Genomic DNA, 25,559 nt, shown 5'->3' on the forward strand with positions numbered 1-25,559 from the left:
GCACCCAGGAACAGAGCTGAGGCTGTCAATCAATCAGCTGGCGATCCCTCTCCTCTCACCGTCAGGAAAAAATTGTCAGAAGTGGTTAATGCTCATAGCTGAGGAAAGAAGCAGCAGACAGAAACAACACTTAGTGATTTTTTTTAACTGCTTGCCGACCATATAACTTACATATACAGTGGCAAGGAGGCTCGGCTGCGCCAGGTCACATACCTTGGAAGTGATCTGACGCTTCCGGGTAGGGGGCACGAATGCGCTCTTGCTGGCGGCTCACTCCCACTGTGATTACACACAGCTGGAACCACGGACTCGATGTCCGCCGGCATCCGCCAATCATCAGTTACAGAGACAGAACTGCAATCTGCATACATTAACAAGGCAGATTGCCTTTCTAAAGCAGGGCTTCTCTGCAAAGCAGGGACATGGATCCATGTGTTCCCCTAGTAAAAGCATCTCCCACACTGTAGTAAGACACGTTAGGCACACATTTAACCCTTTGATCTCTCCTGATGTTAACCCAATCCCAACCAGTGTCATTAGTACAGTGAACGTGCATATTTTTAGTACTGATCATTGTATTAGTGTCACCGTTTCCCAAAAAGGGCCAAAATGTCAGTTAGTGTCCATCGCAATATCGCAGCCCCGCTATAAGTCGCTGATAGCCACCATTACTATTACAAAAAAATAAATAAAAATAAGTAAGAAGTAAATAAGTAAAAAAGAAAAAACAAAAAAAAGCAAAAAACAAAAAACACACCCATAAAAAATAAAAATATCCCATAGTTTGTAGACACTACAACGTGTGCACAAACCAATCAATATTTGCTTATTGGGATGATTTTTTTTAACCAAAAATATGTAGCAGAATTCATCTAGGCCTAAATTGATGAAGAAATTAGATTTTTTTCAAGTTTTTTTATTGGATATGTTTTATAGCAGAAAGTAAAAAATGTATTTAGTTTATAGCGCAAAAAATAAAAAATAAACCAGAGGTGAGCAAATAATATAAATTTTTATTTGGGTAGAGCGTCGCACGACTGCACAATTGTCAGTTTAAGTAACTCCACAGTGCCGTATCGCAAAAAAAGACCTGGTCATAAGGGGGGGGGGGGGGGGGGGGGGATGTTCCGGAGGTGACGTGGTTAAATTGAGACAAGTACGCACTATAAGGAATATACTTTGTTCAGCTTATGTGTGAGGTTTGCAACCACTTTAATGACCTAGTCCTAGGAACGGAACTCAGTCATTAAAGCGGTAGTAAACCCGCTGACTTTTTTTTTTTTTCCCTACACCTGTAAGGGAAAAGGCATAATGAGCTAGTATGCACCGCATACTAGCTCATTATGAGATACTTACCTTAGAACGAGGTGCCGGCATCTCACCCGGTCCACGCCAAGGGAGCTGACATTTCCCCTCGGCGCATCTTCCGGGTATCGCGGCTCCGGTGCTGTGAGTGGCCGCGATGTCATTGCGAGGGGAATATCTCCTAAACCGTACAGGTTTAGGAGATATTTTTTTTACCTACAGGTAAGCCTTATTATAGGCTTACCTGTAGGTAAAAGTTTAAAAATTAAGTATACAACCACTTTAAGTGAGGAGTGTCTGTACTTCATTTTAATGTAAAAAGTAATGACAAAAATTCAGTACAAAAAGAAAAACGCCTCCAATGCCAGGTTAGCGTGGCTCTTCTGAGGATTCACCTTGTTGTAAGAAATCCCGGCAGAGCACTGAAAGGTCGTCTCTTCCTCAACTGCCGCTCTCATCTCCTCTACGATGATGGCTGCAACAGTCAGGTTCAGCTCAGGACTAGGAGGGGAGGTCCCCTGGGGGAGGGACTTCAGCCACTGCTGCATTCCCAGACAGCGCAGCTCCTCTGAAAGGCAACACAGTTAATTAGCAAAACCACTGCTTATTTTTTATTTATTTTTCTATTCTACCAGATCTGGTCATACAAAAGGTGGATTTACTAAAAGGCAAATAGACCATGCACTTTGCAAGTGCAGTTGCATTAATTTTCCTTAATAAGAGTCCTCTCACACTGGCCGTCAGCCGCGTTTTCGTCCACTAGCAGGGCGCTTTTAACCCCCTGCTAGCGGTCAAAGAGAGGGTTCACAGCGCGGCATTTCAATGGGCAGTGGCGGTGAAGGAGTGGTGTATACAATAAGCAGTGGTATACACTGCCCCAAAGTTACTGCTTGCAGGACTTTTTCTAACCTCCTGCAAGCTCACCACCCCAGTGTGAAAGCACTTGGGCTCTCACACTGGGGCTGCAGGGGAGGCATTTTTCAGGTGCTATTTTTAGCCCTAAAACGCCTGAAAAACGCCTCAGTGTGAAAGGGGTCTTGATGTAAAAATCAGGAAAAGCTTCACTTTGTAAAGAATACCCAATCAGATGCAAGGGGGAAAAAAATAAAAAATAAAAATAAATAAATAAATTAAAAAAAGCAGATTTTGCTTGCAAGCGATTTGATTTTGGAAATCAGAAGAGCTTTACCACATTTACTACGCTCTGGGGAAAAAGGAGTGCAACTGCATTTGCTAGGTGCACAGTTCATTTACCTTTAAAAAAAAAAAAAACAAAAAAAAAAAACAAAAAAAAAAACACCCCACCACACAGTGTCTAATAGACCTACTGAAATACAGACTAGGACAGTAAAATTAAAGTGGTCACCTTTTCAGTATTCCTTGCTGCAGGCTGTGAACACAGAGCTGGAACTCAATAGCTGCATACTGAGTGTCAGCACACATTACAGTGCATCTGGAAAGTATTCATAGTGCTTCACTTTTTTCACATTTTGTCGTAATACAGCCTTATTCCAAATTGGATTCAATTCATTATTTTCCTCAAAAATCTACAAACAATACCCCATAATGACAATGTGAAAGAAGTTTGAAATCTTTGCAAATCTATAAAAAAAAAAAATCCCAGGTATCACAGTCTTTTTCAGGCTTCCCTCCCCTTCCCTTTGTTTTCACCTGGTAATTCTGCCAATGACTGTCAGGAGCACTTAGTGCTCCTGCTCCTCATGCCAGCATCCAGGTTTTGGCCATTGCATTCTCCCTGTCTTTGTCCACCTGCAAGGCGATTGATGTGGTCAGTCACTTGTTAGAAGCAAGCCAAAAGCTCAGTCTCATGCTTGTGATAGAGAGTGATACTTGTGTTGTTCCTGATCAAGCTTCCTGTCCGTCTGCCCTGCTTTGCTAGTATGGATTTCCCTGTGTATGACTTTGGACCGGATTATTGGACTATTCCTTTTACCTGGACTGTCATAGAACAACGTTATCTGTCTGCTAACAGCAAGTACCTATTTGCTATGCTAAGTTCGCATCTGCCTTGGCGTGGTGGCCCAGGCACTATGACATTGTGTACAAGTCCTGGGGGAAACTGAGACCTGGTAGGCCTGCTTGCCTTATGGGAAAGGGGGCTGCTATAGGTGAAGAACACCGTAGCCAGCTATAGTGTCTGACCACCTGCGTTGGGGTAGACGTGACAATGACACATGTCACTTTGTGTCTACACTCATTTTTTTCTACTGTATACCGTATTTATCGGCATATAACACGCACTATTTTCCCCTGAAAATCAGGGGAAAATCGTGGGTGCGTGTTATAGGCCGATCCCCGCCGATTTTGTGTTATCGGAGCGATCGCGGCAATTGCCGCGGTCGACGCCAACATACACAGCCGTGGGTAGATTCAAATATGGCGCTGAGACTGCAGGGATTCGTCGGAGCCAAGATACACATACCCGAGTGTTCTCGGCTTTTTTCGGCGCCGCTCACAGTCACGCCCAGTCCCGCCCTATGATGGACATAACACAGGTCCAGGGGCGGGACTGGGCGTGACGGCGGCGCCAAAAAAAGCCGAGAACACTCGGGTATGTGTATCTCGGCTCCGACAAATCCCTGCAGTCTCAGCGCCATATTTGAATCTAATCTATCACAAAGCTGCACTGACATGGCTGGACTGGGGCAAAGCTGCACGGGCAAACCTGCACTGCCAAAGCTGCACTGGGGCAAGGCTGCACTGACACTGAAAAGGCTGCAGATGGACAGATAAGGCTGCATTGATGGGCATTTTAATGTAAGTTTTTTTTCCTTAAACTTCCCTCCTAAAAGTTTTTTTCCCTTCCTAAACTTGGGGTGCGTGTTATACGCCGATAAATACGGTATATATGAAGGGAGCCATGACTGTCACACAACCTGGACCTCAAAACATATTTACCTATGATCATCTACATTACATGATGCAAGAATGGGATTAGTAGTTTACACAAAGTTAAGGATATTTGTGTATTTTTCAGCTCACAGGAAGGGACAAGCACCCTGCGTTTCTGGCAGCCATTTTCTGCTTTTGCTGCAAATGTTCTAAAACTTGAAAAAACAAAACACAAAATGACAAATAACAAAAATGACAAATGAGGGTCACCACATCTAAGGACTGCTAAGCTGCAATAAATTACATTTTTGTTTTTAGGTTTAGATACGCCTATGTTGAAAAGTCAACGGAAATGCAAAATCAGCTTGAAGCAATATAAAAAAGGTAGATCAGAAGGTGGTCCACACCACGCATCAATGGATTCTGAATGACCTGAGGAGAAACTCCAACTGATGTCATCAACATACAGCCGTGGCCAAAAGTTGAGAATGCCACAAATATTAATTAATTTTCACGAAGTCTGCTGCCTCAGTGTTTATGATGGCAATTTGCATATCCTCCAGAATGTTATAAGGAGTGATCAGATGAATTGCAATTAATTGCAAAGTCCCTCTTTGCCATGAAGATGAACTTAATCCCATAAAAACATTTCCACTGCATTTGTGAAGAAGGCTTCAGGGCACACGTACTAGGACCGTCTTCTGAAGTTGATTCAGCTGCGGGATCGGGGCACCACCAGTGCAGAGCTTGCTTAGGAATGGCAGCAGGTAGTGGTGAGTACATCTACACACACAGTGAGGAGAAGACTTTTGGAGGATGGCCTGGTGTCAAGAAGGGCAGCAAAGAAGCCACTTCTCTCCAGGAAAAACATCAAGGATAGACTGATATTCTGCAAAAGTTACAGGGATTGTACTGCTGAGGACTGGGGTAAAGTCATTTTCTCTGATGAATCCCCTTTCCGATTGTTTGGGGCAACTGGAAACAACCTTGTCCGGAGAAGAAAAGGCGAGTGCTACCATCAGTCCTGTTTCATTCCAACAGTAAAGCATCCTGAGACCATTCATGTGTGGGGTTGCTTCTCAGCCAAGGGAGTGGGCTCACTCACATTTTTGCCCAAGAACGCAACCATGAATAAAGAATGGTACAAAAACATCCTCCGAGAGCAACTTCTCCCAACCATCCAAGAACAGTTTGGTGAGGAACAATGCCTTTTCCAGCATAATGGAGCACCTTGCCATAAGGAAAAAGTGATAACTAAGTGGCTTTGGGAAAAAAAAACATGGGAATTTTGGGTCCATGGCCAGGAAACTCACCAGACCTTAATCCCATTGAGAACTTGTGGTCAATCCTCAAGTGGCGGGTAAACAAAAAACCCCATAAATTCTGACAAACTCCAAGCATTGATTATGCAAGAATGGGCTGCCATCAGTCAGAATGTGGCTCAGAAGTTGATAACAGCATACCAGGGGGAATTGCAGAGGTCTTGAAAAAGGGTCAACACTGCAAATATTGACTCTTTGCATAAACTTCATGTAATTGTCAATAAAATCCTTTGACACTTATGAAATTCTTGTAATTATGCTTCAGCATACCATAGTAACATCTGAGAAAAAGGATCTAAAAACACTAAAGCAGCAGACTTTGTGAACATTAATATTTGTGTCATTCTTGAAACTTTTGGCCATGGCTTTAAGCCTTAACACAGGCCCTAAGGCCTGGCTCACTGAAGGAGATCTATTGATATGGTAGTACATTAAAAGCGGAAGTAAAAATCCCATTTCTGACTTGTACCTATAGGTAAGCCTATATTAAAGTTTACCTATTGGTAGAGTAAATATCTTCTAAATGTGGACCGTTTAAGAGATATTTACTGAAAATACAGCCAGTGACATCACTGGCACATGTGCTCTGAAGGAATGGCCGCCCGTGCCGTTTCTTCAGAGCCCTGTGCCGTGACTGGCAGCTCGCGCGCGCATGCGGGGGACTGACGTCATTGCGGCTCCGGCCAATCACAGAGCCAGAGTTCGCAAACCCAGAAAGAAGACCGGGTGAAGCTGGACACCGTTTCCAGCTAAGACATTGCATCGCTGGAAGGCTTTGTTTTGAGGCAAGTTTCACATGATGTGCTAGTATGTGATGCATACTAGCACATTATGCCTTTGTCTTGCAGGTAAGAAAAAGAAAAAAAGTGCAGCGGTTTGCAACCGCCTTAAAGCCAAGAGACATGTTATCTTTGTGCAAGAGTCCAAATACAGCAGCAGACAGCACGTTTATATAGATGTACAAGCTATTGGGATTTGACCACAGGTATATTTTTTCTCTGATGTAACACAGGTCAGTAACCAGACCTGAACCCAGTCACTCTCCCCCCCACATTGTGTCTCTATGCAAAAGGTTGGCATGTGTCAGTCGTAGCATTTTCAGTGGCTAGGCAGTGTAGGACTGGCCATAAGAGGGATTACTTTGATGCAGTTGGCCAGCTTAAAAACGGAGTTCCAGTCGTTTTTGTGTTTATTAAAAGTCAGCAGCTACAAAAACTGTAGCTGCTGACTTTTAATAAAACACACACTAAACCTGTCCCAGGATCCAACGATGCGGCCGCCCAAAACCTCGGTTCTCTTCCCTGCAGCGCTGGCATCACAAGTGTGGGCACCCGGCTGTTACAGCTTGCGACTTCAGTCATGTGAGCACTGCGCCTCCTCTGTGATGTGTCCAAGAAGATCACAGGGTTGGAGGGGGAGCGGAGATCTTCCGCGCGAGTTGCCTAGGTGGGACAACCGGGAGTGGGAGCAGGTACCTGTCAAAACTAGGTAAACACTCTCCACCCCCCCCCCCCAAAAAAAAAAGTCCTTAAAGCGGAGTCCCAGACGGTTTTTTGTTTATTAAAAGTCAGCAGCTACAGTAGCTGCTGACTTTTAATAAACACACACTCACCTGTCCCACGGTCCAGCGATGCGGCCGTCCGAAGCCTCACTTCTCTCCCCCTCCTGTCCCCGGCATTGGAAGTGTGGGCATCTGGCTGTGACAGCTTGCAGCTTCACAGCCGGGTGAGCACTGCGCATGCTGCACGTCCTGAATGGCCAGGCAATCTTTTGGGACCTGTGATGTGTCACAGAAAATTGCAGGGAGGGAGGCGGAGAGGAGGAGTCGCCTAGGCGGCCTAGCGGAAGTGGGAGCTGGGTAGCTAAACTTAGTACCCACTCCCCCCCCCCAAAAAAAATGACATGCCAAATGTGGCATGTCAGGGGGTCAGGAGTCCTTAAAGCGGAAGTTCTACTTTTGGGTGGAACTCTGCTTTAAGCATGTATTGCAATATGTGTAAACTAAAAATCCCTGTTTTTCATTGCATGGTTTGCTGGAAAGGGCATATAGAAGTGTGCAGAGAGTCCATCCAGAATTTGTAGTGCAAATACAGCAGCAGGTGACCGAGGAACTGCGCAGCCAATCATGTCATTGCCTCCACAGCACTGCAAGAGCAAGTAGAAAGACTCAACATATTTATAGCCCTTAGTAGACCAGCACACAAAAGCGTCATGTACAATTGCAAAGTGGATAATGATGCATATAAAAAAAAAAAAATAAACAAAAAACAAAACAAAAAAAAAAACACTACTTTACTAGGAATTGGGATATATAAATGAGAGCTGAAAGTCCCAGGAGATGCAAATCGGAGCAAGATCCGCTGTGTATGAACAAGTGGCAGTCGCAGTCTGGACCTCCGACAGGCCACGCCCCCACCAGCGCTTACTCATGAGGATGGAAAATCAGAATATATAGACCAAAGAACAGTCACCTTTGGTAAGGCTCTCCTCTGACATTGGGTTAAGCTGAGGATAGCCCTGAACATAGGTGCTTCTCAGCATATCCTCCGATACAGGTTGACCCTCCATGTCCTTTAATCGTTTTTGCACAGCTTCAGTCAGGTCTATGTAAGCCTCATCAATGCTCGCTCGTTCAACCACAGCAAACCGAGACATGATCTCCATCACTTCCACACTGGCCTCCCGATACCTGCGAGAAAGGAGAAATGTGACTGCGCTCACATTCCCAACAGCCTGACAAATCATTCCAACACATTCCCCCCCCCATAAACTTACTTTGTCAGATCGGCTTTCCCATGAGCCTCGCTGACACGGGCAAGCTGCAGGTCAGCGCAAAGCTTCTTAGCGTCGTTAGCAAACATGTTTCGGGTCACCCCAAAAGCCCGGGCTTCATAGCTGACCGCTATAATCCTGTGCAGACAAATCACAGCGTCAGCAACATCAGCAGATAACAAAAACGCTTATACTGGTAAAGAGCAACATGAACAGAATTGCAATATTACTGGCCAATCCTTTACACGTAATAATAAAAGAAACAAATCATTGAATTAAAAAATTCCAGTTAGACTTACCGGTAACTTGTTTTCCAGGAGTCTTTCAGGACAGCACCTGAGAGAGTGGCTCCCCCCACTAGGAAACACCAACTCCACCAAATTTTAAAAGGAGGCTTCTCCCCACAGTTTATTAGTTGTAGCAGAGTACCTCCGGCCCAAGCTGGAACACATAATCAGAATATGGTTAGTCACAGCAAATATAAACAAGAAAAGGGCAGGTCGTTGCTGTCCTGAAAGACTCCTGGAAAAACAAGTTACCGGTAAGTCTAACTTGAATTTTCCCTAAATGTCCTTCAGGACAGCACCTGAGGGGATAATCGAGACTTACCAAGTAGGGAGGGACAACAGCCTGCAGGACCTTTCTGCCAAATGCCTGATAACCGGCTAACAGAAGATCCAGTCTGTAAAGACGGACAAACGTTAGATAACTTGACCATGTAGCCGTCTTACAAATTTGATATGGGGGTGGCACCAGCTTTTTCTGTCCATGTAGTGGCCAGAGCTCTAGTACAGTGTGCGCGAGTTCCCGGCGGGGGAGACAAACCCATCTGGGAATAAGCTTCTGAAATAGCTGATTTTAGCCATCTAGTAATTGACCCCTTTGATGCTTGGCGGCCCTTTCTGTTGCCAGAAAAAAACAATAAATAGTCAGAATAAATTAAATAATAAATTAGGCCGAAAGCCTAAAGTCCCTAGTTACTTCCAAGTAATGTAATAAAATTCTTCTTACATCCAAGTTATGTAATAAAAATTCTCCTTTTTTCCCCCAGAAGGACAAAAAGCCCGGATCTGTTTTAAGTACAATCCTGTCTGGGTAAGTTTAACAAAAAGGTTTCCTTTACCAAGAGAGCGTGTAGTTCACAGATTCTTCTTGCGGATGTAACTGCAACTAAGAATACCTTTTTAAAAAGAGTTACATTCCTTAACGAGATTGTCTGTAACGGTTCAAAAGGATCTTTTGTGAAGGCTTGCAAAACTACTGACAGGTCCCATTTAGGAAAATGTTTAGTAGGAGCTGGTCTGGACCCAGTGAGTGCCTAAATAATCTTGTAACCAAAGGAACTGAAAAAAAAAAAAAAAATTGGTCTTTCTAGGTATACTCCCAGGGCAGCCACTTGCACTTGAAGAGTGCTAATCGCAAGACCTTTGTCCGCGCCATTTTGTAGAAATTCCAAAATCGCCACAATGTCTTCTAAGGTTCGGTTTGATGAACGACACCAAAAGTTGTAGACTCTCCAAACTTTAGCATAAATATCTCTAGTTACTTTCTTTCTACTGGCCAGAGAAAGGGGATACTAGATGCTCCGACAATCCTTTGTTCCTTAACAACTGTTCACCAGATACCAGGCGGTGAGACTTCATCTGGCTATATCCGGGTGGTATACTGGGCCTTGAAGTAGCAAGTCCTGTCTGAGAGGAAGCTGCCAGAATGGTTTGACTGTCATTTGTAGAATGGAGGAAAAACGGGCACTTTTCGGCCAGAACGGAGTCATCAGAATTATTGACACCTTTTCCTTTTGTATTTTCCTCAATACCAGTGGAATTAGCTGAAGGGGGGGGGAGGAGAGGCATAGCTCAGATGAAAGTTCCGGGCATCTATCCCTAGTGAGACGCTGTCTCGGTGCAGAGAAAAGAACGGAGGGAGCTGAGCGTTTTCTTTTAACGCAAACAAGTCCACTTGTGGACGCCCCCACATCCTGGTCATCAATGAAAAAATTTCCGGATATTTCCGGATTCAAGCTCCATTCTGCTTCCTGAATTTTTCGTCTCCTCAAGAAGTCTGCTACTTCGTTTAGCGTGCCTATAAGATGCACTGCTGACTCTGCCCACTCCAGGATTTCTGATGACAGTAATAGAAGATCCTTGCTCCTTGTGCCCCCCCTGTTTGTTCAGGTATGCCACGGTAGTGGCATTGTCTGATAGAATCTGCAAATGGGACCCATGGAGGTTTGGAGAGAAGGCAGTCAATGCTAGGACGACTGCTTTTAACTCCCTCCAGTCTGAGGACCTTCCTGCTTCGGATCGGGACCAAATTCCATGTGCTATATTTTTATCTCAATGGGCCCCCCATCCCCAACTGCTGGCGTCTGTCGTGACTCTCTTTTTTTGGTCGGAAAAGACCATAGTAAGCCCTTTGACAAAACTGACTGACTTCACCACCAAAAGGGTCCTCTTGACCCTGGTGGGGAGTTTTACTTTTGTGTTTAAGGTTTCTGGGCTGTGATCCCAAACCTTTAAGAGAAAACTCTGGAGGGGCCTGAAATGGAGCCTCGCCCATTGAATGGCCGGCATTGTCGAAGTTAAGGTTCCCAGGGCTGACATAATCTTTCTGATTGATATCTCCTGGTTTGTTTGTAGCCTGGCTACTACACTCATGACTGTTTTTTTCTTTTCTTCTGGGAGAAAAAAAAAACGTTGTTCTACAGAATCTATTTGATAACCTAAAAACTGAACTTTCTGAGCTGGATTGAAATTTGATTTCTGAAGGTTCACAATCCAACCCAAGGCTTCCAAATGATTACGGGCCTTGGCCAGGTCTACCTGTAATTTTTGCTCTGGAAGGGCAAAGAAGAGAAGGTCGTCCAGATAAGGGATTACTGCAATTCCTTGCAGACGGAGAGGAGCAAGAGCTTCCGCCATTATTTTTGTAAATATTCATGGGGTGGATGAAATACCAAAAGGGAGAGCCTTGACTTGTAGATGCAGCACCTCATTCCCCATATTTATTGCCAGCCTGAGGTACTTTTGAGACTGAGAGGCTATAGGCACATGCAGGAACGCATCTCAAGTCGATTGATGCCATGAAGCATCCCTTGACTAAGATTTCCGACCAAAAAAAAAATGGGAGTCCATGCAGAATCTGCTGTATCGGACTGACCTGTTTGAAAGTTTTAAGTTGAGCATGAGACGAAAGCTTCCAGGTTTCTTTATCAGGAAAATATGGGAATAGAAACCCAGATAACATTCCTCTGGAGATACCTGAATCACAACTCCCTGTTGCATCAGATCCCCTAACAGGTTCTTCATGGCTAGGGTCTTTGTTGTGTCCCTTGGCAGGTTTGTTACCAATTATCTTTCTGGAGGAAGGTCCAAAAGCTCTATTTTGTATCCCTGGGCCAGCATGTCTAGAATAAAATGGGTTTTCTGTCATGCTTGCCCAGTGAGGATGGAATTTCTGAAGCCTTCCTCCCACTGGAAATGACGAGTCATTGCAATTTATTGGTTGGCGCAGGAGGATGGAAAAGGACAACATTCCCTCTGTCTTTGTCCAGGGGTCCTACAATGACGGCTTTTCCATCTGCTCTTGGGTTGCTGCTGCCTCCATTTCTTGTAAGGGGTTCCCTACTGCAAAGCATGAATAGCCCGGTGGCGGGGGAAGGAGGAGGGGGGCCAAAATTCCTGCGGGGGGGGGGGGGGGGTCTCCCAGAAGTGGGGAAGGGTACCTGTCAAAAACAGGTACCTGCTCCCCCCCTCAGCTGCCATATTTAGCACCTTTCGAAGGGGGGGGGGGGGGGGGGGGAGAAGGAGGAGAGGAAGCAAACAAGCCTAGTATCCTCTTTTGGGTGGAGCTCCGCTTTAAGGAACAGCACTGGAATGCCGTTCCTTCAGAGCGCCATTTACCGGTGAAGTCACCAGCTGCTGCTCACTGGTGCACGTTTAGAAGATATTAATTTTACCTATGGGTAAGCTTTATTGGAAGCTTACCTGTGGGGGAAAAAAACAAAAAAAATGCGGAGTTTACTACCAATTTAAATAGCAGAACAGTTTTCCTGCATGTGCAGGATGGTGTGCGATTTGCATTCATTCCTGCACCAAATTTGATTTTTTAAATGGATGTTTTATAGCCTAAAGTAAAAAAAAAAAAATTATTTTTTCAAAATTGTCGGTGTTATTTTGTTTATAGTGCAAAAAAAAAAAAAAAAAATAATTATGCAGAGGTGATCACATACCACCAAAAGAAAACTTGTGAGGGAAAAAAGAAAAAAATTAGAGTAGTGTTGCATGACCGTGCAATTTTCAGTTTAAAGAACGCAGTGCCAAAAAGTAAAAAATGGCCTGGTCATGAAGGGGGTAAAATCTTCCAGAGGTTAACGATCACATTTTGTTGCTTTGCAGCCTGAAATGAAGACAGACACATTTTTTGTTTTATCCATCTGTATTTACTCGTTGTAACATGTAGGAGATATTTACTGCGCCTACAGGTAAGCCTTATTGTATACTTATCTGTAGGTATATATAAAAGCCTTTACTACCACTTTAAAGCAAAGAGTGGTTCAACAAAACAGTGACACAAGGGGGGGGGGGATCCTTTTTCCAATTCAGTATTTGGTTTTTGAATTTTTAATTTTTTTCTGACGTGTTGGTGTTATATCCTTTCACTCGAATGCTATATTTTGTAAAAACAGCAGGTTAAAAAAAAAAAATAAAAAAAAAAAATAAACGGTTCTCATTTCAGGCTCAAAATGTGATTTTAAAAAGGGGGGGTGATTCTTTTCAATACCCACTGTATACACACCTGTAAATACCTGTGAGCTGGCTGGCAGGCTTCCTATCATTTACAGCCAACACATTCACGTGCCAACTTGGTTATATACAAATTGCTTCTTCAAATGTTCATTGGGGGAAAACAGCAGACCTCTAGAACAGACTCTGAGAAAAAGAAAAATGGCTCCTCCCCTTGTAGGTGGTACACCCTGCACAGAGGGTGTGGCCAGTTTGTGATCCTCAGAGGTGGGACATTCCAATTCATCTCCACATTAGATTTTCTGTTGGAGACAGAAGCTCCATGTATGGCAGTGATTATAACTACAAGGCTGTTGGCCGTATTATACAAAGACCAAAAATACTCCCCTGCAAAGTTTAGCAGCGGGCAGAGCTCCATTGGGGAAAACCAAAGGAAGGGGCTGTTACTGGCGGACAAAAATAGGATTTTTATAACAGCTTACCTGTAAAATCCTTTTCTTGGAGTACATCACTGGACAGTAATGACTATGTGGGTTATAGGCCACCTTTAGGTGAATGGACACTGGTATAAACAAAAAGGAAACAGGAAATGCCCCTCCCTATATAACCCCTCCCATACCGGAAGTACTTCAGTTTTTGTAGCAAAGCAATATATACATATCCCAATAAGAGGGGAGGGACCTCTGTGTCCCGTGATGTACTCCAAGAAAAGGATTTTACAGGTAAGCTGTTAAAAAAACATCAGTTTTCTGTATCTGAGCAGTCACTTTCAGATAGGCTTTAAATTGCTCTCACTACATCGAGAGAATGTAATAAATTTTTCTTTTGCAGAACGAGGTTCTGGGAAAAAGGAAGGTAGGGAAACATCTTGATTCAGATGAAAACCAGACACTACCTTTGGCAAAAAGGTTGGGTGCGGACGCAGCACTACCTTATCCTTGTGAATGATTAAGTATGGCTCCTTACAGGAGAAGGCAGCCAATTCTGTTACTCTTCTTGCAGAGGTTATCGCAACTAGAAATAACAATTTCCCTGTCAATATAATCAAAGGAATATTTCATGTAGGTTCAAAGAGTTGTCTTTGCAACTCCGACAAAACCAGATTCAAATTCCATGGGCACAAGGGTGTTCTAACTGGCGGAGTTATCCGAGTTATACCTTTTATGAATGCCCGGACTAAAGAATGCGAAGCAAGCAGCCTTTGAAAAAAAAACACCGCCAAGGCCAAAATCTGAGCCTTGATTGTGCTCAAGGCCAGCTTCATTTCTACTCCTAATTGTAGGAAGGCCAAAATTCTATGACATACTTACGAGGACGCCACCCCTTGTTTTCACACCAAGTAACATAGGCCTTCCAGACCCTGTAATAAATGGTCCTGGATGCCGGCTTTCTGGCATTAATCAGAGTGGTTACAACTAAACCTGAAAGCCCCCGATTTTTCAGAATGTGGGCTTCAATAGCCACGCCATTAAATTTAGCGTTTGTAAGGCAGGATGGAATACCGGTCCCTGCAACAGCAGGTCAGGACGAGGTGGAAGAGTTAAAGACTTCCCCTACTGCCATTCTCACGATCCCTGCATACCAGGGCTACTAAGATTACCGGCTTCCCTTCTTCCCTGATCCTGTGAAGCAGCCGTGGTAACAGCTGAACTGGAGGGAATGCATAAATTAGTGAAAACCGATTCCACAGGGTCACTAACGCATCTACTCCGAGTGCAAGTGGATCCCTTGTTCTAGCCACAAAGTTGTTCAACTTCTTGTTGAACCTGGACGCTAACAGACCTTTCTCCATGAAAGGGAAACCCAGCCAAGAGCTTCTTGCATGGTAACTCGGCTGACCAATTTTTTAGCCACAGAGTCCTGCGCATATGTATCAACATAAGTGCAAGGCGAGGCGCCTTATGGATAGAATCCTTAATAGCGTCCACTGCAAAGTATAGGGCCCTAGGTAGCTCAGCTAAACTTTGGGCCTCTTTAGCTTGAGCGGGAACTCTTAATAACCTGCTCGAGTTCATCACGAAGGGATTGACAAATGCCTATTGCTGCCACTGCAGGCTGTACCACCAGCAAACGAGGCTTTTAGTAGATTCCCACTTCTTATCAGCTGGATCTCCAAATACTTGTACATTGTCCACTGGACAAGTTAAACTCCTGTTCACAGAGGAGATAGCAGCATCTACTGCTGGCAGATCCCATCTCTTTGCAAACTTTTTCTCCATAGGGTAGAGAAAAGAAAATTTCTTAGGTGGAGAAAACTGCTTATCTGGGTGATCCCAATCAGCATAAATCAGTTGCTCCGGTAACGGGTGCATAGGGTAGGCATGAGAACCCTGTGGGGGTTTTAGCGAACCCAAGGAGGAGAAGGAACCATCCTCCACCTCTGCGGGAGGCAACTTATATCCAGAGCGGACCAAGTCCGTAAGGAATTGAATTACTAATTTCAGAGATTACGAAGTTGAGAAAGGTTCTTCAGATGCCGAATCCTCAGAAGAGGAGTCACCTGAACCTCCTCCCCTCAAAGATACTCCAGTATCACCTGCCCATTGTGGTTCCAGTTCAGGAAGGTCAAGGGCAGAAGGGGACTTGCCCCGTTTTCTCACCTCCTGGGAGGAGGACGTGAACAAATCGGCTATTTTTCCCTCCAAACAAGCTAGAGCCAAAGCCAAATCCTCCTTAGTGACGAATGCAGAAGCTGAAATATTGGAGGTAGCCACCATGCCTGTGAGACAAGATGGCTCAGATTCGCCAGATGCTCCGGGTCCTTCAGGGGAGGATGGAACTGCAGGCGTGTGACTAGGAGCCTCGGGCTCTGCCGCAGCGACTTTGCACTCCCCCCTGATGAATTACCCCTCCTGTGGGAAGACATAGTCCTAAGCACAAAAAGAAGAAAGAAGAAAGAAGAAAGAAGAAAGAAGAAAGAAGAAAGAAGAAAGAAGAAAGAAGAAAGAAGAAAGAAGAAAGAAGAAAGAAGAAAGAAGAAAGAAGAAGGAAGAAGGAAGAAGGAAGAAGGAAGAAGGAAGAAGGAAGAAGGAAGAAGGAAGAAGGAAGAAGGAAGAAGGAAGAAGGAAGAAGGAAGAAGGAAGAAGGAAGAAAGAAGAAAGAAGAAAGAAGAAAGAAGAAAGAAGAAGAACTAAACAAAATGCATCTACTGCCTAGCTTTAGTCTAGCAATTACATAATATGCTGCTATAAATGCTCAGTCTCAATGCAGGGGGAACCTGACCTCTCTGATGGTGGAAGGTCCCCCCAAACCCCTACTGATGGCTGACAGAGCAGGAGAAATAGCAATGCTGCCACAGAAGCCTTTGCTGACACTGAGCACAACACAGGGGAAACATGGAATGTTGGAAGCCAGGTATGTAGCTTTTACACCCTCTAGTGGCAAAACACAGGCAAGGCTTTGCATACTCACACCAAAAAGACCAAGGGAATTTTTATATTTTATATATATATATATATATATATATATATATATATATATATATATATATATATATATATATATATATATATATATATATATATATATATATATATATATATATATATATCCTTGTAATCTTTCTGACTTACTTGATCCCGCCGCAGGACCACTGGAAATTATCACAGACAGATCCAGCCTTCACCCATCATGGCGAGCCGTGTCATGCCAGACCTTCAAGGACCGGGTCCCCTCCCTTGGACCTGTAGCACCCTGCCGGAAAACTCTTTGGCTGTATCAACATGACCAAGGTGCCGGGTTCCAGGGTCCAGCTCTCAAAAAAGAAGCATTACAGGCAAAAACCTTGTTTCTTCTTCCACGGGGCCCGGGTACCATCCATTTTGCTTTCAAGCACTTTAGAGGGATCCGTTTGCACAGCCCCTTGATCCCGTCAGGAATTACTTAGCGGAGCTCTTTTAGCACTTCATCAACCGTGACTAACACCTTAGACACTGGCGAAAAAAACTGAGGTACTCCCGGTATGGGAGGGGGACTTCCTGTTTCCTTTTTGGTTATACCAGTGTCCATTCACCTAAAGGTGGCCTATAACCCACATAGTCATTACTATGGTGCTCTGTGTCCTGTGATGTACGATAAAGAAACACACACACACACACACACACTGCGATCTGCTCCCATAGAACAGAACACGACCACCTCCTCTTACCCTCCTCCTTTCCAGGTCTTGTACTGCACCACAACCACTGGCTTATTCTTTAGCTCCGGCCGCAACCTCTGCTCCACCTGGACATAGAAACAATCCATGTCTATGAGAGCGACAACACGCTCCTGACCAGAATCCATAGCGCTGTCGGGGGAACGAGCGGCTTTCCAGATCAGATCTGTCCACACCTTTGTCTGAGGGGGGAAAAAAAAAAAAAGGAGAGAACACTAGATCACATTATTATTATTTTTTATAATTATTATTATTATTATAATACAGGATTTATATAGTGCCAACAGTTTGTGCAGCGCTTTACAATATAGGGAGACACTACACCAACAGTATAATTCAAAACAAGAGGGTTAGGAGGGCCCTGCTCCTGCAAGCTTACAATCTAAGAGGGAGGGGCTGGTGAAACAAAAAGGTAGGGACTGTGAGATAAACTGATGAGGGGGGAGTAGAAGATTCGGTTGTTATCTGAAGACAGGATAGGCCTCCCTGAAGAGAGGAGTTTTCAGGGATTGCCTAAAAGTGGACAGAGTAGGAGATAGCTGAAAAGAATGGGGTAGCGAGTTCCAGAAAATGGGAGAGGCTCTGGAGAAGTCCTGGAGACGAGCATGGGAGCTAGAATGTCTTGGGAGGAGCGGAGAGGACGGTTTGGGTAATATTTGGAGATAAGATTGGTGATGTAGCTCGGGGCAGAATTATTATTATTTAAGGTACTTATATAGCGCCGTCAATTTAGGCAGCGCTTTTACATATACATTGACATCAGTCCCTACCCTCAAGGAGCTTACAATCTAAGTCCCCTAACTCACATTCATATATTAGGGCCAATTTAGACACAAGCCAATTAACCTACCAGCATGTCTCTGGAGTGGGAGGAAACCGGAGTACCCGGAGGAAACCCACGCAGGTACAGGGAGAACTTGCAAACTCCAGGCAGGTAGTGTTGTGGTTGGGATTCGAACCAGTGACTCTTTTTACTGCTAGGCAAGAGCGCTACCCACTACACCACTGTGCCACCATGTGAATAGCAATAGAATGTAAATAGCTTTCTAAGTTATGATTGTTTTGAATTTTATTTGTTGGGTAATGAGAAGCCAGTGGAGGGATTGGCAAAGAGGGTTAGCGGACACGGAGCGGTTGGGTAAGGTGGATGAGTCTGGCAGCGGCATTCATGACAGACTGAAGAGGGGATAGCTTGCGAAGAGGCAGGCCAATGAGGAGGGAGTTACAATAGTCAAGGCAAGAGATAACGAGGGAGTGAATAAGTTGCTTAGTGGTGTCAAAGGTTAGAAAGGTGCATATTTTGGAGATGTTTCAGAGGTGAAGTCTGGACAGCGATTGGATTTGGGGCTGATCAGAGTCTAGGATTACACCTAGTACCTTGGCATGAGGGGAGGGATCGATGGTTGTATTATTGATCCCGATGGAGAAGTAAGGGGGAGGGGCATGGGCTAGAGGAAAAATTATGAGCTCAGTTTTAGAAAGATTGAGTTAGAGGAAGTGGTGTGAAATCCATGTTGATATGTCAGTTAGTAATGCGAGAGGAGACTATTATTATTATTATATTATTATTAGGTGAAAATACATGTCTACATAGCAAACAGGACCGATCATAGAGGCGTACCATTTACAATGAGAACAGAGGTCTCTGCTGTGCTCATTTACAGGGATACAGCGGGTAAAATAAGTATTGAACAGGTCACCATTTTTCTATGTAAATCTATTTCTAAAAATTTCTAAAAATTTTCACCACGTCGGTAACAACCCATGCAAAACACAAAGACAACAAAACAAAAAAGTTCAGAAATGAAGTTCTGTGTAATAAAATGGAAGGACACAGAGAAAACAAATTAAAGATGCCGACTGAAATGTATTTAAATACTAGGTACAAAATCCTTTGTTGGTAATGACAGCTCCTGTATGGAGAAACTAGTCGCATGCGTTGCTCAGGTGTGATTTTGGCCCATTCTTCCACACAAACAGTCTTCAAGTCTTGAAGGTTCCGTGGGCCTCTTCTATGAACTCTGATCTTTAGTTCAACAGTTTAGCTTCAACATGATTTTACTTCAGCAATGGAGTCTTGGCAGTACCGTATGCTGAAAAACAGCCCCGCCCACACCATGATATTTCCACCTCCAAACTTCACTGTTGGTATGGGGCAGTGGCGGCCCGTCCATAGGGGGCGCCGCCCCTCTACCCCCAGGCATTCACAAAAAAATAAAAATAAAAATTTAAAACATGGCCCTTTAAAAAAAAAAAAAAAAAGAAAGAAGTCCTTAAGTGCACTGTGTTCGCGCGCCAGACACAGTGCACTGTGGGAAGCGCCATGTCTATGCAATCACGAGATTGCAGATGAAGCGCTTTATTGGCGGGGGTTTGGAGCTGCTTTGTGGCGCAATCCATCGCGCCGAAACAGTATCCGCCCGGCGCCCGTAGTGTATCACTACGACCGGGTGCTTTGTTCTCACTGTGAGAACAATTTCACTTCCGGCGGACACAGATGCAAGGAGGGGCTCCGCTGATGGGGACACAGATGCAAGGAGGGGCTCCGCTGACGGGGGCACCTGATGCAAGGAGGGGCTCCGCTGACGGGGGCACCTGATGCAAGGAGGGGCTCCGCTGACGGGGGCACCTGATGCAAGGAGGGGCTCCGCTGGGGGCACCTGATGCAAGGAGGGGCTCCGCTGGGGGCACCTGATGCAAGGAGGGGCTCCGCTGGGGGCACCTGATGCAAGGAGGGGCTCCGCTGGGGGCACCTGATGCAAGGAGGGGCTCCGCTGGGGGCACCTGATGGCATGCAACATGGCAGGTGACAAGCTCAGGGCTCCCACCGATTCTGCATTATGGTGAGTTCAATGATTTCATTTTATATTACAATGTAATAATACGCTTCAATCATCCTGACACCATAACAACCATGGTGCCGGGATGATTGAAGTGCCAACACCTGGTGTTTGGAGTATCTTTATCTGCTGATCGTTAAACTTTCTAGAATACACATATTTCCATTGTTGTGTAGGATCTGGGCCTGCTGTCCCTCCCTCTCAGATGCTAACCACACCCCCTTAGAGACACACCATTTAGGCCACGCCCACTATTTCACTGAAACCACACCCATTGTCACCAAGTGGGAGGTGTCAAAAAGGAAGGGTGGGGTCTGGCGCCCCCCCATTCTAAAACTTCACCAGCCAAAAAGGAAGTGGGAGGGGTCAAAAAGGAAGGGCGGGGTCTGGCGTCCCCTTATCCTAAAACTTCACCAGCCGCCACTGGTATGGGGGGGTGTTTTTGGGGTAATGTGCCATGTGACCTCCAAACATGGAGTGTATTATGGCATCCAAAGAGTTCAATTTCGGTCTCATCTGACCAGACTATATTCTCCCAGTATTTCACAGGCTTGTCTAAATGTTGTGCAGCAAACTTTAACCAAGCTTTAATATGCTTTTTCTTCAGCAATGGAGTCTTGCGCGGTGAGCGTGCATACAGGCCATGGCGAGTGAGTGCATTACTAATTGTGTACCCCCAAATTCCAGGTCTTTCTGAAGCGCCTCACAAGTGGTCCTTGGCTCTTGGGCAACTCTTCTGATAATTCTTCTCACTCCTCTGTCAGAAATCTTGCGAGGAGCACCTGGTCATGGCCGGTTTATGGTGAACTTATATTCTTTCCACTTTCAGGTTATGGCCCCAGCAGTGCTCACTGGAACAGTCAGACGTTTAGAAACCCTTCTGTAACCAATGCCATCAGCATGTTTTGCAACAATGAGGTTGCAAAGGTCTTGAGAGCTCTTTGCTTTTACCCATCATGAGATGTTTCTTGTGACACCTTGGTAATGAGACACCTTTTTATAGGCCATCAGTTGAACCTGAACCAGCTGATATTTGCACTGACAAGGGACAGGATTGCTTTCTAATTACTGATAGATTTCAGCCGGTGTCTTGGCTTTCCATGCTCTTTTTGCACCTCCCTTTCTTCATGTGTTCAGTACTTTTTCCCGGTGTCATTCCATTTTATTACACCTAACTTCATTTCTGGAGGTATTTATTTTGGTTTCTTTGTACGTATGGATTGCATGGGTTGTTACCGCCATGTGGGGAAAATTTCATGTCAATCGCACCTTTAGAAATAGATTTACCTAGAAAAATGGTGACGCGTTCAATACTCATTTCACCCACTGTGGTGTAGTTAGTAGATCGGTAGGTGGGCACTCTCTCACCTCTCCCCAGATGCAGGGAAGGTGAGGTCAGGTAGATAGGGAAATTGGTTGGTAGGTGGGCACTCTCGCACCTCTCTGCAAATGTAAAGGGGAGTAGGTAGGTAGTTGGTCGGTAGGTGGTCTCGGACTGCGCCTCAGGTGGAAGGGGGGGGATCAGTAAGGTAGTAAGAATATTGGAAGATAGGCGTTCTCTCACGAATAAGAGGGGTTTGGTAGGTAGGTGGGCATTCTGTCACCTCTAGTGAAGGGCGGTCAGGTAGGTAGATGGTTGGAAGGAGCTCTTTCACCTCTCATTAAGTGGATAGAAGGGAGATCAAGCATTCGGTCACCTCTACTCCGATGTAAGGGAGGTCAGGTAGGTAGATGGTCGGTAGGTCACCTCAGCTCTCCTCTGATGGTTTGAAGGGATAACAAGTAGGAAGTAAGTTGGTTGATAAGTGGGTTGGCGCTCTCTCATCTCGCCTCAGATGAAAGTAGGATAGGGGTAGGTGAATGCTCTTACTCTGCCCTGATGGAAAGGTGGTAAGATGGTAGGTAGTAAGTTAGTTGGTTCGGTAGATGAGCACTCTCTCAACTAGCCTAAAATGGAAAGTAGGTAGGTAGTTAGGGTCACCTCTCCTCTGATGAATGGGGATCATGTAGGTAGCAAGCTTGTCAGTAGAAAGGTGCTCCCTCATCAAGAAGAGGGGGGTTAGGTAGGTATGTGGACACTCTCACATCTCCTCAGATGTAAAGATCAGGTAGGCGGATGGTTGGTATGTGCTCTCTGACCTCTCCTCAGATGTAAGGGAGGTCAGGTAGGTAGGTACTCACTCACTTCCCCTCAGATGGAAAGGGGATAAATACGCATGTAGTTAATCGGTAGGTGGGCACTCGATCACCTCTCCTCAGATGGATTGAGGGGAGGTCAGGTAGATAGTTAAGTTAGTTGGTTGGTAAGTGGGCCCTCTGACAGCTCCTAAGTCAGAAATTGGGTAAGTAGGTAGGTGAACTCTCACCTCCCCTCAGGTGGAAGGGGGGACCAGGTAAGAAGTTAGCAGGTTGGGAGTAAGGATGAGCTCAGGCGTGGTCGAAAGCCGCACGTGCCGAGCCCGCCAGGAAGTCGCCACCGCTTCAGCGCTAATCACAAGTAGTGGGACATTTCCCGATGTCTGCAGCCGCACATCAGGACAATGTCTCACTGCCTGTGATTAGCGCTGAGCGGGTGACGACTTCCTGGCGGGCTCGGCACGTGCGGCTTTCGACCACGCCTGAGCTCATCCTTAGTTGGGAGATAGGCGCTCTCTCATCAAAAAGAGGGGGTCAGGTAGGTACAGTATGTGGACACTCTCTCACCCCAGATGTAAGGGAGGTCAGGTACGTCGGTAGGTGCTCTCTCATACCTCCCCACATAGATGGAGCGGCAATCAGGTAGTTAGTTGGCCGGTAGATAAGTGAAAAGACGGTAAGTAGATACAGTATGTAGTTAGTTGATCGGTAGGTGGGCACTCTCTCACCTCAGATGCAAGGGAGGTCAGGTAGGTAGGTGCTCTGACATCTCCCCACATGGATGGAGGGGGTGATCAGGTAGTAGTTGGCCGGTAGATAGGTGAAAAGACGGTAAGTAGATATGTAATTGATCGGTAAGTGGGCACTTTCTCACCTCAGATGCAAGGAAGGGTGGTCAGGTAGGTACTCTCTTGCCAAATGTAAAGGGGGCAAGTAGGTAGGTAGTTGGCCAGAAGGTGGTCTCTGACCGCTCTTCAGGTAGGTAGTAAGCCGATTGGAAGATAGGCGTTCCCTCATGAATATGAGGGGTTTGGTAGGTAGGTGGACACTCTGTCACTACTGATGGAGGTCAGGTAGGTAGACGGTTGGAAGGCGCTCTCTCACCTCTCATTAAATTGATAGAAGGGAGGTCAGGTAGGTAGTAAGTTGGTAGGTAGGTGAGCATTCTGTCACCTCTCCTCAGATGTAAGGGAGGTCAGGTAAGTAGATGGTCAGTAGGTCCTCTCGTGGCCTGAAGGGATATAAGGAAGGTAGGTTGGTTGACACTCTCACACCTCCTCTCAGATGGAAGGAGGATCAGGTAAGTGGTTAGCAGGTCGGTAGGTAGTTGTTTTCTTACCAAGAAGAGGGGGTTAGGTAGGTATGTGGACTCTCTCTCTCTCACCTCACATACAAGGTAGGTGCACTTACTCTCTCCTCAGGTAGGTAAGCAGTTCGGTAGGTGGACTCTCACCTCTCCTCACATTCCCGCCGCTGCCCTGTCAGAACGATGACGCCACATCAGTGGGCGGAGACTGTGCTTAGGAAGTTGGCGGGGAGGAGGAGTCAGCGCATGCGTATACGGCTCCGGCTGTAGCATGTCAGTGCGCAGGCGCAGAGGATCCGGTGCGCATGCTCGGTGTATTACCTGCCGGTGTTCAGCGCATGCGCGGGCAACCGATGTTCTTCTCGTTGGATTGTCGGTGAAGTGCCCCCCCCCGAAGATGGAGGAACAGGTGCAGGCTTTGTGCGAGCAGCTAGTGAGGGCTGTCACCATCATCATGGAGCCCGGCTCCACCCATGAACACCGACTGGAGGCCCTGAGGGTGAGGAAGGGGGGATACTGGGAGTAGAGAGTGTGGAGGAGGGGGGGGATACTGGGAGTAGAGAGTGTGGAGGAGGGGGGGGATACTGGGAGTAGAGAGTGTGGAGGAGGGGGGGGGGGATACTGGGAGTAGAGAGTGTGGAGGAGGGGGGGGATACTGGGAGTAGAGAGTGTGGAGGAGGGGGGGGATACTGGGAGTAGAGAGTGTGGAGGAGGGGGGGGGGATACTGGGAGTAGAGAGTGTGGAGGAGGGGGGGGATACTGGGAGTAGAGAGTGTGGAGGAGGGGATACTGGGAGTAGAGAGTGTGGAGGAGGGGGGGGGATACTGGGAGTAGAGAGTGTGGAGGAGGGGGGGGGGATACTGGGAGTAGAGAGTGTGGAGGAGGGGGGGGGATACTGGGAGTAGAGAGTGTGGAGGAGGGGGGGGATACTGGGAGTAGAGAGTGGAGGAGGGGGGGATACTGGGAGTAGAGTGTGTGGAGGAGGGGGGGGATACTTGGAGTAGAGAGTGTGGAGGAGGGGGGGATACTGGGAGTAGAGAGTGTGGAGGAGGGGATACTGGGAGTAGAGAGTGTGGAGGAGGGGGGGGGATACTGGGAGTAGAGAGTGTGGAGGAGGGGGGGGGGATACTGGGAGTAGAGAGTGTGGAGGAGGGGGGGGGATACTGGGAGTAGAGAGTGTGGAGGAGGGGGGGATACTGGGAGTAGAGAGTGGAGGAGGGGGGATACTGGGAGTAGAGTGTGTGGAGGAGGGGGGGGATACTTGGAGTAGAGTGTGTGGAGGAGGGGGGGCATACTTGGAGTAGAGTGTGTGGAGGAGGGGGGGGATACTTGGAGTAGAGTGTGTGGAGGAGGGGGGGCATACTTGGAGTAGAGTGTGTGGAGGAGGGGGGGCATACTTGGAGTAGAGTGTGTGGAGGAGGGGGGGCATACTTGGAGTAGAGTGTGTGGAGGAGGGGGGGCATACTTGGAGTAGAGTGTGTGGAGGAGGGGGGGCATACTTGGAGTAGAGTGTGTGGAGGAGGGGGGGATACTTGGAGTAGAGTGTGTGGAGGAGGGGGGGCATACTTGGAGTAGAGTGTGTGTGGAGGAGGGGGGGATACTTGGAGTAGAGAGTGTGGAGGAGGGGGGGGGGATACTTGGAGTAGAGAGTGTGGAGGAGGGGGGGGATACTGGGAGTAGAGAATGTGGAGGAGGGGGGGGGATACTGGGAGTAGAGAATGTGGAGGAGGGGGGGGATACTGGGAGTAGAGTGTGGAGGAGGGGGGGTACTGGGAGTAGAGTGTGTTTGGAGGAGGGGGGGATACTGGGAGTAGAGTGTGTGGAGGAGGAGGGGGGGATACTGGGAGTAGAGTGTGTGGAGGAGGAGGGGGGGATACTGGGAGTAGAGTGTGTGGAGGAGGAGGGGGGGATACTGGGAGTAGAGTGTGTGGAGGAGGAGGGGGGGATACTGGGAGTAGAGTGTGTGGAGGAGGAGGGGGGATACTGGGAGTAGAGTGTGTGGAGGAGGAGGGGGGGATACTGGGAGTAGAGTGTGTGGAGGAGGAGGGGGGGATACTGGGAGTAGAGTGTGTGGAGGAGGAGGGGGGGATACTGGGAGTAGAGTGTGTGGAGGAGGAGGGGGGG

The 25,559-nt window shown here is 46.5% G+C and overlaps 2 protein-coding genes across 5 annotated transcripts in view; one reads left to right on the forward strand and one right to left on the reverse strand.

Moving 5' to 3' along the window:
- Window positions 1-23,656, reverse strand: part of POLH (DNA polymerase eta) — a 41,168-nt gene extending 17,512 nt beyond the window's left edge. Inside the window, exons 1-5 of one of the 3 annotated variants that reach the window (XM_073628683.1) lie at window positions 23,540-23,656; window positions 17,145-17,335; window positions 8,256-8,390; window positions 7,952-8,169; window positions 1,701-1,873 (exon numbers count right to left, since the gene is read on the reverse strand). In XM_073628683.1, coding sequence (XP_073484784.1) covers window positions 1,701-1,873; window positions 7,952-8,169; window positions 8,256-8,390; window positions 17,145-17,281 — 663 coding nt within the window. In that variant the 5' untranslated portion in view covers window positions 17,282-17,335; window positions 23,540-23,656. Of the gene's footprint in view, window positions 1-1,700; window positions 1,874-7,951; window positions 8,170-8,255; window positions 8,391-17,144; window positions 17,336-23,513 lie in introns of all 3 variants that reach the window. The other 2 variants (XM_073628685.1, XM_073628686.1) reach the window with 2 other exon arrangements.
- A 65-nt stretch (window positions 23,657-23,721) lies between these two features.
- Window positions 23,722-25,559, forward strand: part of LOC141141028 (exportin-5-like) — a 93,059-nt gene continuing 91,221 nt past the window's right edge. For both annotated transcript variants that reach the window (XR_012244032.1, XM_073628688.1), the window contains exon 1: window positions 23,722-23,934. Coding sequence is in view for 1 of the 2 variants with exons in the window: in XM_073628688.1 (XP_073484789.1) it covers window positions 23,833-23,934 (102 nt within the window). In the remaining variant the exon portion in view is untranslated. The remainder of the gene's footprint in view (window positions 23,935-25,559) is intronic.

The sequence above is a fragment of the Aquarana catesbeiana genome, linkage group LG04 (assembly GCF_042186555.1).
Source record: "Aquarana catesbeiana isolate 2022-GZ linkage group LG04, ASM4218655v1, whole genome shotgun sequence".
Taxonomy (NCBI): Eukaryota; Metazoa; Chordata; class Amphibia; order Anura; family Ranidae; genus Aquarana; species Aquarana catesbeiana.